At 52.6% G+C, this 15,751-nt stretch overlaps 2 protein-coding genes across 3 annotated transcripts in view; one reads left to right on the top strand and one right to left on the bottom strand.

Moving 5' to 3' along the window:
* The window catches only part of LOC102264815 (cadherin-23), an 80,542-nt gene that overhangs the window by 18,749 nt on the left and 46,042 nt on the right, over nt 1–15,751 (top strand). The window lies entirely within an intron of this gene.
* The window catches only part of VSIR (V-set immunoregulatory receptor), a 31,883-nt gene that overhangs the window by 12,972 nt on the left and 3,160 nt on the right, over nt 1–15,751 (bottom strand). Inside the window, exons 2-4 of the mRNA XM_005888700.3 lie at nt 7,292–7,717; nt 6,409–6,465; nt 289–396 (exon numbers count right to left, since the gene is read on the bottom strand). Of these exons, the coding sequence (XP_005888762.1) occupies nt 289–396; nt 6,409–6,465; nt 7,292–7,717 (591 nt within the window). The remainder of the gene's footprint in view (nt 1–288; nt 397–6,408; nt 6,466–7,291; nt 7,718–15,751) is intronic.

Below are 15,751 nucleotides of genomic sequence, written 5' to 3'. Positions count from 1 at the left end.
CTAGATGTTAAAGCAGGTCCCCCAACAATCTCTGGGTGGCAGCACTTTCATAAACCAGTTTCAGCTACTCCATATGACTGCTCATTCATTCAACAGATCCCTGTTGAGTATCAAGCCAGCACTGCCAGGGGCCAGTGGGTCCCCTCCTCTCCACCACGGAGCCCAGCTCTTATCTCTTAAAGTGCAGAACTGGATCAGCCTTTTGCCTTGGCTCTTCCCTGTGGCTGAGCGGGACGCTGGGGCAGGTCACTCACACCCCACCTAGCCCAGGCAGAGGGGGATACTCACGGCGGTTGGAGGCCACCTGCCTTTGCTTGTAGACCAGGAGCAGGATGAGGGGGAGGCAGAGAATACCCACGATGCAGGCGCTCGTAGCCAGAGCAGCAGCCGTGATGCCTGAATGGACAGAGAGGCAGCCAAGGTGAGGCCCCACTCCCATTACTCCTCCTGAGGGAAACTGAAGCCCAGAGAGGGAAGGCCCAGCAACACGGGGACCCATCTTTACCCAGGCCCCACAGCTAGACCCGAAGTGCCCTGCAGAGGCGTGGAAGGTCTGGGAACCCCAAGAGGGCCAGAGCACCCAGAAATCAGGCCAGGCGCTTACAGCTGAGGCAGCTACAGGGGAGAAAGAGAAGGGGCCTTATCACAGCCTGCAGGAAACATCTCAACCACCTGGGCCACTGGTTGCTCCCTGAAGAGGAGAGCAGGCCCTTCACAGACCCCATGTCACAGAGTTCAAGGTTGAAAGAAGCCCGAGAGATAAAAAAACGTGTGAAAACAGATGAGTGGTAATAACTACACAACACTGAGAATATAATGAATGCCACTGAGTTGTACTCTTAAAAAAGGTTACACTGGCAATTTTATGTTATGTATGTTCTATCACAGTGAAAAATAAATGAATGAAAAGCCCTCTTTATCCCCTGAGAGACCCCTTGGCTCCAGGACAGGGCCTCTGAAAGTCATCTCACATGTACAGTTCACAGGGAGACATCTTGGGGCAAGACCTAGGGAAATGTGAGTCCTTGTCCAATTTAAATTTTTTAAGCTTTCGAAATTACACGCACACAAATTTACAAGTTTTTTTTTAATTCAACATTTTCTTCCTCCACCTGTACCTGGGCCCCCTCCCGAGACATAATCTAGATACATTCTCCACATGTACAGCATATATGGGATCATGTGACAACTGCTTTTCCCACTGAGCACAGCTTGGACACCTCTCTGTATTGGCACAGAGATCTAGCTCATTCTGCCTAGGGCTTATCACGGGTCTCACCCAAGTTTATTGAAACATTCCCCTACTGGTGGGTGTGTAGGTTGCTTCCATTTTTCAGCAGAACTAATAATGTAGCAATGAACTTGTGTAGGCATCTTTGCTCACTCAGGCAAATACATCAGTACATAAAACCTAGTAGTGAAAGTGCTGAGCCAAAGAGTATGTGTATTTTTTTTTAGGCTATTGCTAAATTGTCCTGAAAAAAAAAAAAAAAAAACAGTTGTACCACTTCATGGTCCCATCCATGGCATGGGAGGTTTTATTTGAGTCCATCTGCTGACTCCAGGAGTTTAGCTGGGAACAGTCGTGCCCTCAGAACCACAACCAGCATAAATGGTTTTCCTTCCCAATTTTAGCCCTTCCCTCTGACAAAAAATCAATGGGGTAGTATACCTTGTCACAGTGTCAGCTTGGCCCCAGCTTTGGGAAGGTGAACGGGCTCCTTGTTGCCTTTGCACTACTTACTTGGGTATAAAAGCTTGTTTTTTATCTCTTTGTATTACTGAACAACCCGACAGTGTAAACAAGCTTTCAGAGGGTTTGTTCAGACCTCGGAAGAGAAAAAGCTGTTTTCGGGTGCGTTAGAAGTACCCGCTGGTACAGGGACAGTTGCTGTGCTGTTACAAAGCGAGTGCGGCTCCACATTAAAGCAGGCTCCCCACGTACCTTAGCGAGGCTGTGCTTTGATGCAGAGTACTGAAAGTAAAACATTTTCTAATTCAGACATCTGAGTATCTCTGAACCCCATCACAGGACCTTATTGTGGGCACTGAGAAGCCGGCTACAAAGCACCCTTTTCTGGTCATCAAAGCAGGTTTCCTCCAGACTGGCACTAAGCAGCGTATGGTGTAGTCAGTCACTGACCACTGAGCATCTTGGCCCAACCTCTCTCCTGACTCCGGTCCCCAAGCAAAGACTCCCTCTCTTTGGCCCCTCTAGGGGATCAGGTCTTGGTTTCTTTACAGCCTAGGCTGGGAGTTGAGGCTAGGCCCAGGGAGCAGAGTTTGGGCAGAGCTTTGTGGACCAGCTGCCCTCGGAGACCATGGGCTCCTCTGCAGAGCGCAGCCTCGCCACAGCTCCCCACCCCACCCACCATGTGTGGCCAGTACCTGGGGCAGAGTTGGGGAGGGGTCTGGTCCTGTAGCCATCCAGAGGCAGGCTCATGCTGAGAAGGTGATCAGGCATTGGCAGAGGCAGCTGCCCAGCCAGCACCAAGCAGTGTGCCAGGCCCTTACAGAGCGGGGTGGGATAGAAGGGGCTCAGCCTGCTCAGCAAGGCTTTGTCCAGGGCCTGTCAGTACCCCGAGGGTGTTTATGGAGGAGGGAGTTCGCTAGGACTGTCTGGTTCCAGGGAGGGGACTGGATGAAACCATACATCCTGCTGTGCTGCGGGGTGGAGAGGTTGCTTCTCAGGGAGATGAGCTGTCCAGCCTCCTGGCGCAGGTTCGGTGAAAAACCACAGCCCCTCAGCAGCTCGGGGCTCCCGGGCTCCTTCGGTACCAGCTTCCTCATCACACTCCTCTCTCATCACCTCCCCAGCCGCCTCAAGCTGATGTGGGCCTTCAGAGGATTTCATACACCTACCTTCCTACTCCCCCAAGACATTAGGAGACTGGGGCTGCAGTTTGCTGCTATTGTTACTGTTCAGTCGCTAAGTCATGTCCAACTCTTTGCAACCCCATGGACTGCAGTTAGAGAAGGAAAACTCACAGAGCTTCTTGGCTGGAAGCATCATTAACTGATCTGGTACCAAGGCTGGCTGTGGAGCCCCAGTCTTATAGCAGGGACTGGGGTCTTTCCAAAGGTAAGTGGCAGCAGAGGGCAGGACCCAGCAGTCAGCCCTGGGACCCCCTACGCACATGGATCACCAAGCGAATGTTTCAGACTGTTAGAAAACAGGATGTGCGCCCACCGTCCACTGCCACCTACTTGCTATCCTGCCTTGGTACAGGGGAATGGGTGAGATGATTTGGGAAGCCAGGCCTAGAATTGCACATTAGAAGTAATAATAGCCAACACATACACAGCACTTACTCTGTGCCAGGCATGGTTCTTAGTGCTTTCTTTACACAGAGTACCTCATTGTAGCTCTGCTGCTGCTGCTGCTAAGTCACTTCAGTCGTGTCCAAATCTGTGCGACCCCATAGACGGCAGCCCACCAGGCTCCCCCGTCCCTGGGATTCTCCAGGCAAGAACACTGGAGTGGGTTGCCATTTCCTTCTCCAATGCATGAAAGTGAAAAGTGAAAGTGAAGTCGCTCAGTCGTGTGCGACTCTAGCGACCCCATGGACTGCAGCCTACTAGGCTCCTCCTTCCATGGGATTTTCCAGGCAAGAGTACTGGAGTGGGGTGCCATTGCCTTCTCCAATTTTAGCCTCAGAACAACCTTAAAAGTATACATAAACCATATCTCCATTTTACAGATGAAATGACCAAGGCACAGGGAGGTTCAGCAACTTGACTGATTTCAGGATCTGTGCTCTTAACCACTTCACCACACTGCCTTTCATTAGAATAGACTCAAGTTGCATATATGGCCAGCTTAGTATTTAGCTTTTTTTTTTTTATTAGTTGCCAACAGTTTAAAATTGAGAGCTCAAGTAAAATCTGGACTTCTGACTTTGATTGAAAATTTAGTGATTCTGGCAACCCTGGGCCCCTCTCCTGGCGTATGCCAGTTGGAACTGCATGTACAAACTGGCAGCTGGGTTTTCACCAGTCTCTGCTTCTCCGTACCGTCTCCCCCACCAGCTCCCTGGCCCTGTGGGCATTCAGTCTTTGATCCCTGACTCAGCACCTTTGATAACACGGGGTGCCTCCCTGTGAGTTGGAAAGGGACATGCGTGCTCCCATTGCTCAGTGGACACGGTACCCAGAGAACAGAAGCACTGTCAAAGCACTCACATCCCACCCCAAAGTACAGCTGGGTTTCTTTTCATCTGAGACCCCTTCCACCTTAGTGCCAAGACTCCTCACGGCTGTCGTCTCCAGACCTCCAGAACCCAGACTCTGAAAGGGGACTCCAGCCTTTAAGAGGCTTTCAGATTGATGCTTTACCCCTGCCCTTGACAACTGGGACAGAAGCGAACATGTGCCTGTGGCCATTAAGAAGCCAATTCCCTGCAGACAGTAGTTCAGGGAAGCAGGGAGCAGAGTGAGGCTGCACATCCCGTGAACTGGAGAGGAAGGACTATGTCAAAACCTGAGAGTCGAGGTGCCCAGCAAAGGAAGCCTGACCTACTCTTAGCAGTCAAGTTCTGCCTCACCCTTGGGCTCTTATCAGTCAGACTCCTGGAACTTCCCAGGCGACTTCTGTTCCCTTAACTCCAGCAGCTGCTGCTCTCGAGTCTAGAGCAAGAAAAATGACCCAGATCGCCACTCCCTCTCCATTTCACACCTGGTTTCTCTGACACTGTCCCCTCTGGCATCTCTTGTCACTGTCTCCAAGACAGCTGACTTTCAGAACGTGAGTGCTTTTCTGAAAATGAATGACTTTCAGAGGGGAGGGCTCCAGTACTCGGGCCGGGTTTGCACACTGAGAACCAGGTTGCTCTGGCTTCTCCTCTTGGCTCTGGGAGACTAAGAACCACTCACTCCATCCATCTGAACCTCAGTTTCTCCATCTGTGAAATGGGGGCAGTGGCAGAGTTGTTCTGCAGGAGCCCCTGGAGGCAGAAGTGGGACTGGGGGGTTGCTCATAGTGGAAGGGGTGATGGGGAAGTGAACACTCACGGACCCACCCGGTGAGGCTTTCCCTGTCCTGTGCACAGCACGTGTGTGCACACAGTCGTGAGGCTGCTGCATGGGCAGGAAGGGGCTGCCGGGGTGTGGGGGGAGGGGCTCTCCACCCTCCCCAGGGAGCCACCAGTGGAGGAAGTGAGGAAGGCAGCAGCTTGGTGCGAGGCCACACACGAGCTCTGTGGTGTGCAGGCGAAGAGGCTTGTTCTTCGTTTCTTAGTTCCATGTGGGTCTGGCTCAGACCAAGAGTGTGTTCTAATTTTATTCCTGGCTGGTCTGTTTGTTGTTTCAAAAAAAAAGAGTAGTTTGAATAGAAAGTCACCATGGCCTTTGAGTGGGGGCTTGGCTGTGGCTGAGCTTCCTGGCTTCAGCTGTGATGGATGTCCTGGAGGGCAGGGAGAAGGCCTGCACTTTCGTGTCTCCAGGACCTAGGCAGGAACTGGTCCGGACTGGATGCCCAACAAATACTAATAGAGAGAAGGCTGAGGAAGCCAAGAACGCCTCCTGTCAGAAGAGGGGGCACCCCTAAGACATCTCCCCTTTGCTGTCTCCAAGCTGCTGGGTATTCTCACCTGGACTGCTAGTGCCCAGGCATCCCTCGGAGCAATGCCCCTGCCCTCCATGGGCACCTCTGGGCAAACACCTGGGGGCTGACTGCCACCCACCACCCTGTGCATCCAATCTCCTTCCCCAGCTGTGCGCACTTCACCTCCAGAAGGTGGGGTGAGCACAGTGCCAGCTGACTTCCCTTGTCGGATGTGTGAATTGAGGCCAGTAATGTCACCTCTCTGGGCCTCTGTTTCCACGAGTGTGCCACGAAGTTGGTGACACCTACTTTGCAGGGTTCTTGTAAGAAGCCATTGAGATACCAATGCTTAGAAGGACTTAGCACAGCGCCTGAGATATAGCAGGAGCTTTAGGAAAGGTCGTTCTGTTCCCCTGCCTCAGCCTCTCCCTCAGCCCTCTCCACACACATAGAACAAGGTTGAGTCCAAGCCAGGAGGACCCACACACACACCGCCCTCCTTCCCATGTGGCAGGGGAGTGGTCCCCACTGAAAACAAGCTCGGCAGCCTGTGGCACCCAGTATCTGTCATGGGGGCACTTGGCCCAAGGTCACTGCCAGGGCACAGCCTCACCCAAGAGTCAGGGGTAGGACTCAGAAGCCAGCTTCCTCAAGCTTCAGGCCTTAGAAGGGGCATGGGCTTCTGGGGCCTGCAGCCCAATGGCTCAGGTGAAGGAGGAAGCAAAAGAGAGGAGCAGCAGCAAAAGAGGAGGAATGGGGTTCTGTGGGCTTGGGGTGATGAGGTCAGAGTTCAGAATGAGGTCTGGGTCCAGGGTGAGGACAGAGAAGAACAGAGAATCCAGAGGAGCCAAGAGGTGGTCCCTTACTTTCACTCTCGCTGGAAGAGGGTGGGTACGCGATGCACTTAGATAGTGTTTCTTTGCCTGTGGGAGCAGAGAGAAGGGTCATTAAGTGGGTTTCAGACCCTGGCGGCCAGGAAGACTTGTGCAGGCTGGTATGCCCTGCTCCTGTCACAGATACCTTCGCTCGTGTCCCCTTGGCAATGCTGGCCCAGCTACACACACGAACACACACACATACACACACACTCACACGGAGGCATATTTTCACTGCACAGCCAGGCAAGCCCTGCCCATCGCCATGACACCCCCATGGGTGTGTGGCTACCTGCCCACACCCACACCTCTATCTAGTCTACTGCCCCTTGTCATCTCATCTACACACACACACACACACACACACTCCTAACTCACAGTGCAGGTCATATATCACAGCCCTGGAATCGTCGTGAGCAGACACACTCCCAGCCCAGGTTCATATGCTTAGTCACTCAGTCGTGTCCTACACTTTGCAACCCCATGGACTGTAGCCCGCCAGGCTCCTCTATCCATAGGATCTCCCAGGCAAGAATACTGCAGTGGGTTCCCATTTCCTTCTCCACTAGTCCCTATACTCTCTCCCATTAAAAAACCCCACTGTCATAAACAGAGCCCTGTATGCCCTTCCTCTCCATCACACCCAGCGACCCAGAAAGAGGTGTTCACAGCTCCACATCCTCACATCCCATCCACCACCCCTGGAGTGCCAGCCATACAGAATCAGACAGCCCCCAGCACAGTGTCACACCACCAGGCACACAGCGCCACCCCCCACCAGTCACTCAGTCCTCTGCTCATCCTCCCAGACAAGCTCAGACACCATCCCCACAGTGACAGCCGCCCCTGGCCGCCCCACAGAGGAGGGGCTCACCTCTCTGCACCTGCAGCTCCATGGCTCCGAAGAGCCGCTGCTCCGAGTGGTGGTGCCTGATCTCCACCACCAGGCAGCAGTAGAGGCCGCCGTCCAGCAGCGTCAGGTTGCGCATGGTGATGGTGAAGTTGCCGTGGTGGTCGGAGGCCGACTCCAGCCCGTAGCGCTGGGCCAGATCCTGGCTGGTGTTGGCCTGGTGGCTACTGTGGTGCAGGTGGAGGTCCTGGAACGTGAGGTTGCGGATGGGCCGGCGCTCTGAGCAGACCTGCACCTCGCCCCGCGAGCTGCGGTACCAAGTCTTGTAGAAGGTCACGTCGTGCCCTTTGGCCAGGGGGCCCAAGAGCCTGCAGGTGAGGGTGACGTTCTGCCCCTCGGGACACACGTACAGGGAGTAGGGCGTGGCAATCTTGAACGCTGTCACCAGGTCTGCTCAGAGAGACGAGAGCCTGTCACCCACCTGAGCCGGCAACACTCCCAGTACCCACCCGAGTAGGGAAGAACCTTGGCCTGGGGCTTCAAAGATATGGGTTCCCCAGCCACAAGCTCAGGGCCAGTCAGCTGACCTCCCCAAGCCTCAGCTTCTTCTTTTGCTCATGAACCCGGCTCCCTCCAGGCTGTGTGGGAGGAGCCACAGGAGCCTCCCCAGGTAAAGCTGGATGAGGCATAGGCGAGAAACCAGGCAGGCAGTAGGGCGGGCCGGGCCTGCGGTGTCCCTATCCCAGGGACATGTGCGCTCACCCCAGCTCCTGTCCCTTCACTGCAGGCACCATGGCTCTGCCCAGACCTGGCCCCTGGCACTTGCAGTTCCTGTGCTCAGCACATCAGGTGGGAGAAGCAGAAGGCAGTTTGGGAACAGCAGCCCCTTACCCTGGACCACCCCTCTGGGGGCCATCGGCATCTATTGCCACTCCTGGGGCCAGCCTGCCCCGCATCCCCCTCATCAGCGAGCACTAACGCAGCATCTGCCCGTGTGAGGCCTGTGCCAGGGGCTCTATCTCACCTGGATGCTGAAGACAGAGCCTCCCTTGGGAGCTTATGGCCTAGCTGGGTAGACAAGTCCTACATCCTGACAAAGTAACCCCACAGGACAAAGGGCAAAGCCGCGCCAGCCTTCGGGGCACTTGAAGGAAAGAGGACGTGACCTTCCTGGGGATAGTCAGGAGACTTCTTAAAGGAAGGAGAGTCTTTGGGGTTGATGGACAGACAGGAGCCCAGCACATGGAAGGCGGTAAAGCAGGAATACCCAAGGTGTCTCAGGGGCAAGGACAGGTGTGAAGAGAAGGTCATCTCATCCAGGCGCCTGCCTGCCACCCGGTCTTCTTAGACACGTTTTTCTCATTCATTTTGCTTCAATAAGCAAATGAAGCCATCCCCTGGTCCTCTTTACCCTGCCCCCATCTCCCAGCATGTAACCATGTTGACCTCCCAAAGCACTGGCCCTTTAACAGAAAATTCTGTCTAGCTGTGAGCCACAGTTTCCTCGTGTGTGCAGTGAGGAAAATATTAGCTACAGTGGGGTTGTGAGAGGACAGAAAGAGGAGAACACACTACGTGAGCTCTCATGCCCTCTGCAGACATTGGAGCGATAGCTGTAGTTACTAGACATTAGCGATGTTTTCATTTCATTTTGCATCTCGGGGTGGTGTGGGCCGACAGGGAAGGAGGGTTTGGAAATATGTACAGGATCCAAATGGATATGCCCCTTCCATTGCCATTGCCTGAACCCAAGATAATAATGCCGCTTCTTTCCAGACGCCCCTTCCCTGTTTTACAGCCTGTCTCCCTACCCCTACCCAGAGGAGCTGAAAGCCTGGCCCAGTCAGGAGAGAGGCAGCCGCTGGAGCTTTGGAATTGGCTCAGCCTGCAAAGGAGTCCAATAGCTAAGAGTTACATGGACTCTGAGCCTCAGATGCCTCGCTGTAAAACACAGAAGTGGAACAGCTCCCTGCCAGAGTTGAGGCAAAACTACAGATAATTTACGTGAAATGCTCTGAAAGTTGGAGCTTGATTCCTGGGAGCTAGATAGGTCTCTAAGTCATTTCTGCAATTCAAAAGACATTTCTTAGGAGTGAAAATAGAACAGAGAAGCCTGCTTTGAATTCTTTCTCACCAAAGTGTGAATGACTGGTAACAGCTGTGGCCCAATCTTGGCATGCTTGCATATTTCAAGCAGAGTGTGAGGAAGCAGCAAAGACATTTCCCCCAAAGAATATGGCTGCAAGGGTGGAGTTTTAAGCCCCAGAGGGTAAAAAGGACAGATACGCACCAGAGCCTCCCACTCCCGGCACCTGCGTGTGAGAGGGAGCCATTTCTAGGAATCCCAGATTTTTGGAAAGTCATTGCCGAGGTGACCAAAGACTTCAGAGCTTTAGTTCAGAACTTTAGTCAAGATGCTCATTTCCTTTTCAGGGAGAAATATAGATGTCAAGAAAGGGAAAGTGGTTTGCCTGAAGTTCTGGAGGGTATAAACTCAAAACCTGAAGCATGGGTTCTTCAGGTAAAGAAGGATCTAGTTAGGACTAGAAGAATAATAAATAGGATGGGCATGGCCAACAACCCAGTAAGGCAGGTGTTATTTTTATTCCTGTCTCACCAATGAGGAAACTGAGGCGCAGAGATGTGAAATAACTCACTGAAGTTCACAGGGAAAATACCAGAGTCAGAATTAAACCCAAGCACTTAGACCCTGTACTAAAAGAAAAAATTTCAGAATTTGGCAGCCCACAGGCCATATTCAGCCTTCAAATATATTTTACTTGAACCTCAAAGTATTTTACATTTTTTTTTGAGATTGCCAAATTTTACAGACCAAGAATTTGATACGAAAATTCTGACTTCCAGCTTCTCTTTGAAAATCAGAACATTAACACTAAACCCAGCTTTCCAGATGGTGGTAAAGAATCTGTCCGCTAATGCAGGAGACACAAGAGACCTGGGCTTGATCCCTGGGTCAGGAAGATCCCCTGGAGTAGGAAATGGCAACCCGCTTTAGTACTCTTGCCTGGAAAATTCCACAAACAGAGGAGCATAGTGGGCTACAGTCCATGGGGGTCGCAAAGAGCTGGACGCAGCTGAGCGCAAGCACACACAGCTTTCCTATGAGGCACTTGTCAACTGGAACTGAGAGTAGCAGCCTCCTCTTCCCACGGGGCATTGGTGTTCTAGCTGGCCGCAGTCTCCACCTCTCCCCAATGTTTCCCCCTAGTCTGCTTCACTCTCTTGCCATCAGTGTCCCATGGACATTTGAGTTTCTGGTCCGTGAGTGGGCTCCTTGGTGTCTAACCAGGGAGGCATTCCACTCCCCAAGCCACTGTCCTACAGATATAACAGTCAGGCTCAGAGAGAAAGTGATCCACCCAAGGCCCCCAGCGGAAACCAAGCTACTGAATTATGGCTGTGCCAATAAATGAAAGTGGGAAGTAGTCACAGAAAGGGCCCTCTGAGGAAGAATATAGACCCACCCAGAGAGTGGACCTGGATTAGCTCTGCCCTGTGCTCCCCCTTTTCCCCAGCTGGCCATGTCACAGCTCCCACCAGCACTTCTCCCAACTGATACCCCATTTTCCCTTTCCCCAGCATTATCTTTAGCCCTAAAACTACCCCCAAGGATGTGAGCCGAATCCAGATCCAGCAGTACTGGCAGAAGCATGCACACCTTGGGGGCTAGTGGGAGGCTGGCTCAGTGGATGGAGTGAGTGGAGGCCAGGGCCACAGGTCTGGGTGAGTGGAAGCAGAAGCAAGAAGTGAGCACAGAGCCGAGCAGGGTGGGGACTATCAAGTGGACAGAGGTGTGGATGGGGTGGGGCGAGTATGTAGGCAAGATGAGGCTAGCTTGTGAGCAGGATAGGTGTCCGTGAGCACAGGGTGATGGGGCAGGGTGGGAGCAAGCAGCAGGGCCTCCAATGGGGCACCAGCCCACAGCTTCCCTGGTCCAAGCAATGGTGTTAGGGACCACAGAATTCCCCAGAAAAGCAGTGGGGAAGGGCTTTTCAGCCCAAGAGGCAGTTTCTTTGCAGACTCACAGGGGAACACAGAACTGGGGTTCAGAGACAGAGCTGGGGAGGGTCATTGCTCAATTCCTAACACCCCAAGCACCCCAGAAGGCCCTCTTCCCCTTTTAGAAAAAGGAGAAGCTACACTGGGCTTTAGGTTTGGGTGTGGGAGAGAGTATTCAGTTCCAGCAAACGCACTGGATCGGTGGGCCAGATGTTCACAGGACTTGTCCTGGGGGAGAGAAAACATCTTGTTTGTTGTGTTTGAGACTCCAACCAGGATAAGGCCAGGGGCAGCCTGTCCTTAGGTGGACTCTCAAGGGCACGGTGTTAGGGAAAACTACACACGTGCCCCCTGCCTTCCACGACTGCACATACACATGTGTGTTATCAGGGGCTATAAATAGCCCAGCTGGAATTATAATTATTTGACCAGAGGATGTTGCTTATTGTAAGGAGCAGATCCTTTTGGACACCTGGGGCATTGTCGGAGACTAGGGAGGAAGGCCCCTGGCTCCAGGGTGGCCGAGAGCATGTGGAACAGGAAAAGGCCCCAGGCCCTAGGCTGAACCTGTGCCTGGGTGGGAACCATCCATCATTGTGCTGTTTTTAGGGCCCAGCCCCACCCCCACCCTGCTGCTGGGTGAGTTTTCAGAAGCACCTGCAGGAAGAATGCTGTGACTCTGGGGTAATTTTAGGTCTAGGATTAAAACACTAGCCTGGGTGGGCAGATCCCTGGGCCCCAGTCCCCACTTAGCCATGCCCTTACTGTGTGCCTTGGGCAGGTCCCATCCTTCTCTGGGCCTCCCTTTCTTTATCCTATCTTGAGAGACTCTCCACATTCCTAGCCACCTTCCAATTCTGAAACCCTGCGACAGGTGAGCAAGGCTGTCTTTCTTCAGGGCAGAGAAGGGTGACAAGAATGGGCAACAATACGAAGATGATCACAGGCATTTATGAGCACTTCTTACATGTTAGGACTTGCTGAGCACTTCACACTCATTTAATTCTCATAACCTCTGATGTAGGTCTTATTATGCCCATTTTAAAGAAGAAGAAATAGAACCAGAGAGGTGAAGCGATTTGCCCAAGGCCACACAGCCCTACGTGGCTGAGCAGAGGCCCACACCTTGGACAAGACAATGCTGCAGACAGGAAGAGCCCTCCACCCCTCCAGCGGGTGGGGCTAACACTTCATCCTCTAGCTACTCAGAGTGAACTGACTGACCTCCAGTTGACTTCTGCGCTCTCCACGTAATCATCCTTGCTCTGCCTCAGACCCAAAGCAAAAACATCATTCTTTCATTCCACAAATATTTACTAAGGTCCAAACTTGAGCCAGGCCCAATGCAGAGAGGCCGTGGGGGTGCAGAGTTCCTTAAGGGACTTCCACTCAGAATTCAGTCCTGCTGATGCCACTTTCTAGCAATGGGACCCTCAGCCACAGAGGGGCTGAGCCTCTTGTAAAAGCTTCTCTTTTAGTCTAAGGGAAAGTTCTTGTTTGGCTTCATCTCAAGATGCTAGTTTGTGTGACCCCTTTCCCCCGCAAGCAGGCACCTCGTGAAATCCTGGGGGTGTGCATGGGATGGGTGTGGGGGTGGGGGGAGGGCATGTAAACAGGCCTGTGTATTTTCTCTGACCAGGCATGAACTTAGCCCACAGTCACCAAGGCAACACCCCAGCCTTTGGACGTGGGTCCCTGATTCAATTAGTCAGGCCTAGAAGGCCCCACCCAAACAGCTAGACTCTGTCTCGCTGCTAGGGGTTGTAAGTAAACAGTTACTCGTGGCCTGCTATTGCTGGCCCTGTGCTAGATGCAAAAGGCCAGGTCCTCACCCTCACAGTGGACCCCACATGGACCCTGCCAGGGCAGTCCATGAGGGTGTAAGGAAAGGCCAGGCTCTGTCTTTATCAAGATGCAGAGCACAGAGGGCAACAGAGGTAAGGACCAATCAGGACTGGTCCTGATTCCAGCGCTAAGCTCCAGGAAGTAGCTCCAGGGCAAGGGGCTGAGGCCCCAAAGCTGGCAGGTCCGCCCGTGGGCCTCTGTAGCTGGTGAGGACAAAGGGCATCTCAGATGTGTTTATTGATACCTCCTCCTGCAGGAAATGTCCATTCACATCAGACCAAGGAGTCTAGGAAGGGGAAGCCAGGCTCTATGGGAGGAAGTGGCACTTCCAGCACCTTGGGAAAGCATCGTGCCTCTGGGGCTGGAGGCTGCTGGCCAGCACACCTCCCCGGGGAGAGGCTGGGGCTGGCCAGAGCTGCGCCAGTGACCACTCCTCTGGATGGCTCCTTCCTCAGCTCTCCCAGGCCTTCCCTGAGGACGGCTCTGTGTAGCCCAGATTGCCAGCTCCAGCCAGCTCCCCTCAAGATCCTGTGGTTTGAGGACGTCCTAAGGTTCAGATTGATATCTCTTTGTGCCCGCCCCTCAGTGCAGGAGGCTTGGTGGTAATGGCAGCCGCAGGTGCTTACTCTGTACCAGGCATCATTCTAATCACTTCTACATTGATTCCCTTATTGAGTCCCCACTCCCTGTGAGGCAGGACTGTGACCATCTCCACTTTACCGACGAGGAAACTGAAGCACAGAGAGGCTAAGTAACTTGTACAGAGTTTCACAAATAGTACTTGGTGGTGCCAGGATTTGAGGCCAGGTCATCTGGCTCCTGAGGTCTGCAGTGTAGAAGTAGCTAAGGATTAACCAGGGTCCCCGCCTCCTTCCTACAGATGTACAGTGTGACCTGGCCAATGGGGCTGCCAGCTCCCTCTCCCACTCTCCCCCACTGGTTGTTGGGACAGCCAGCCAGTCCCAGCATGAGGAGAGGACCCAGCTAGAGCCACTGTATTTATCTGGAGAAGGCAATGTGGGGGTGGGAGAATTGGGGTCTGGAAGAAGCCCAGATAGCCCTGCTGACCCTGTTCTGTCCTCTTAGGATGGGAAACTGCCCTCCTTCCCTTCTTCCAGGAGAGCTAAACTGCCCCCTGTCACCAGCTGCCACTCTGCACAGTGGAGAGGAGCTGATGGCATCTGTAGCATAAGTAGTTTTACTTTCAGTTTGATGTCATTAAATAACATTGAATCACATAGAGAGAAGGCTATTCCCTTTTCAATTCTCTTTCAGTCCTGATTACATCAAAGAGAAAGTCCTAGTTTGATGCCAGTGTTTCTTCAAAACATCTCTATTATATGCTAAACTCGTCATCTTTTTTTTTTCTTGCAAGGTACAGCAGGCTTGGAGCCTTCTCCAGGCTATAGTTTCCAATCAGAATTTACCATATTTGGTTTTCCTATTATGCACTTTTATGATTTTGTTCTATTTATGGCAAGTGACACTGGCTTTCCATTTATGGCAAGTGATATACAGTTTCCTTTTAAAATCTATTTACCTAAGTAAAAGAAATGAGTAGATTTTTTAAAGTACATATGGTAATAGGCAGACACTGTAGAAATCCCCAAGGTGGTGAAGAAATGGACTGAAGGTCAGGAAACACCATCATGGAATTACCCTTCAGAAGCATGTCTTCAGCCTTGCTGAGACACTGTTACCCAGCCTGCTCAGGGCTCAGATAAAGAGGGAGTGTGTGTTTGTGGTCCCATAGTAAGTGAACAGCAGAGGCAGGACTTGACCCCCTGGTCCCCATGAGAAGTAAGATCCTACATAGAAGGGCTAAGAGACTAGGCTGGCTTGCCAAGGAGCAGAGCAGCTTCATTACTGAATTATTGGTGTGCACAAAGGTGGCCATTGTTTTTCTCTCTGGGGGTGGTCAGCCAAAGTAAAATAGGCTGAATATTAAGCTCAGTTATAAGAAAAGACCCTAAGAAGACAAGCAAACCCTGGCTTGCCTTGAAATTGCAGAGTCCCCATTTCCAAGGAACCTTAAGAGGAGCCTCTACAGGCACCTGCATGGGCATTTCAGACTCAAAGTGCATAGAGGTGGCACAAAGGGCTGGGCTCAGCACCCCACACCTCCAGGATTCTAGAGAGCCCTGCCCCAGGGAAGCCAGTCAGTGCCTTCCCATGCTCTGGGCACTCCGTTGGACAGCAAGAGAGCTAAGGAGCTTAGCTAAGAGCTAAGGCAGCAAGGAGCTAAGACAGTAAGCCAGTGGCATGTGGTCGTCAAAAGCCAGGAGACAGAATCATACCACATAACCAGAAGCAAGTGCCAGGTGCTATATTGTGTGTGTACCCTTCGCCACAGCCTCTGGGGCAGGCACTGCCATCGTGCCTCTTGGAGAGATGATAGAACCTGCTCAGCCATGCTGAGCAGCACGTAAAATCACAGAGCAGTACAGGGCCATCTTGAGAGGCGAATGGAGGGCTCATTGCCTCCCCAAGCTGGACTGTTAAGTAACGGGTTGTATAAGAAACCCTGGCAGGCAGGGCACACGACTCCAAGTCCCTAGCTTCGCCATTCTCACACACGGTGGCATCAGGAAGGCCCCCAGCACTGCTACTGAGGGTCCC

This window comes from Bos mutus, chromosome 28, assembly GCF_027580195.1.
Source record: "Bos mutus isolate GX-2022 chromosome 28, NWIPB_WYAK_1.1, whole genome shotgun sequence".
In the NCBI taxonomy this organism is placed as follows: domain Eukaryota; kingdom Metazoa; phylum Chordata; class Mammalia; order Artiodactyla; family Bovidae; genus Bos; species Bos mutus.
The sequence above is the reverse complement of the archived record's forward strand: the minus strand, read 5'-3'. Positions and strand labels throughout refer to the sequence as shown.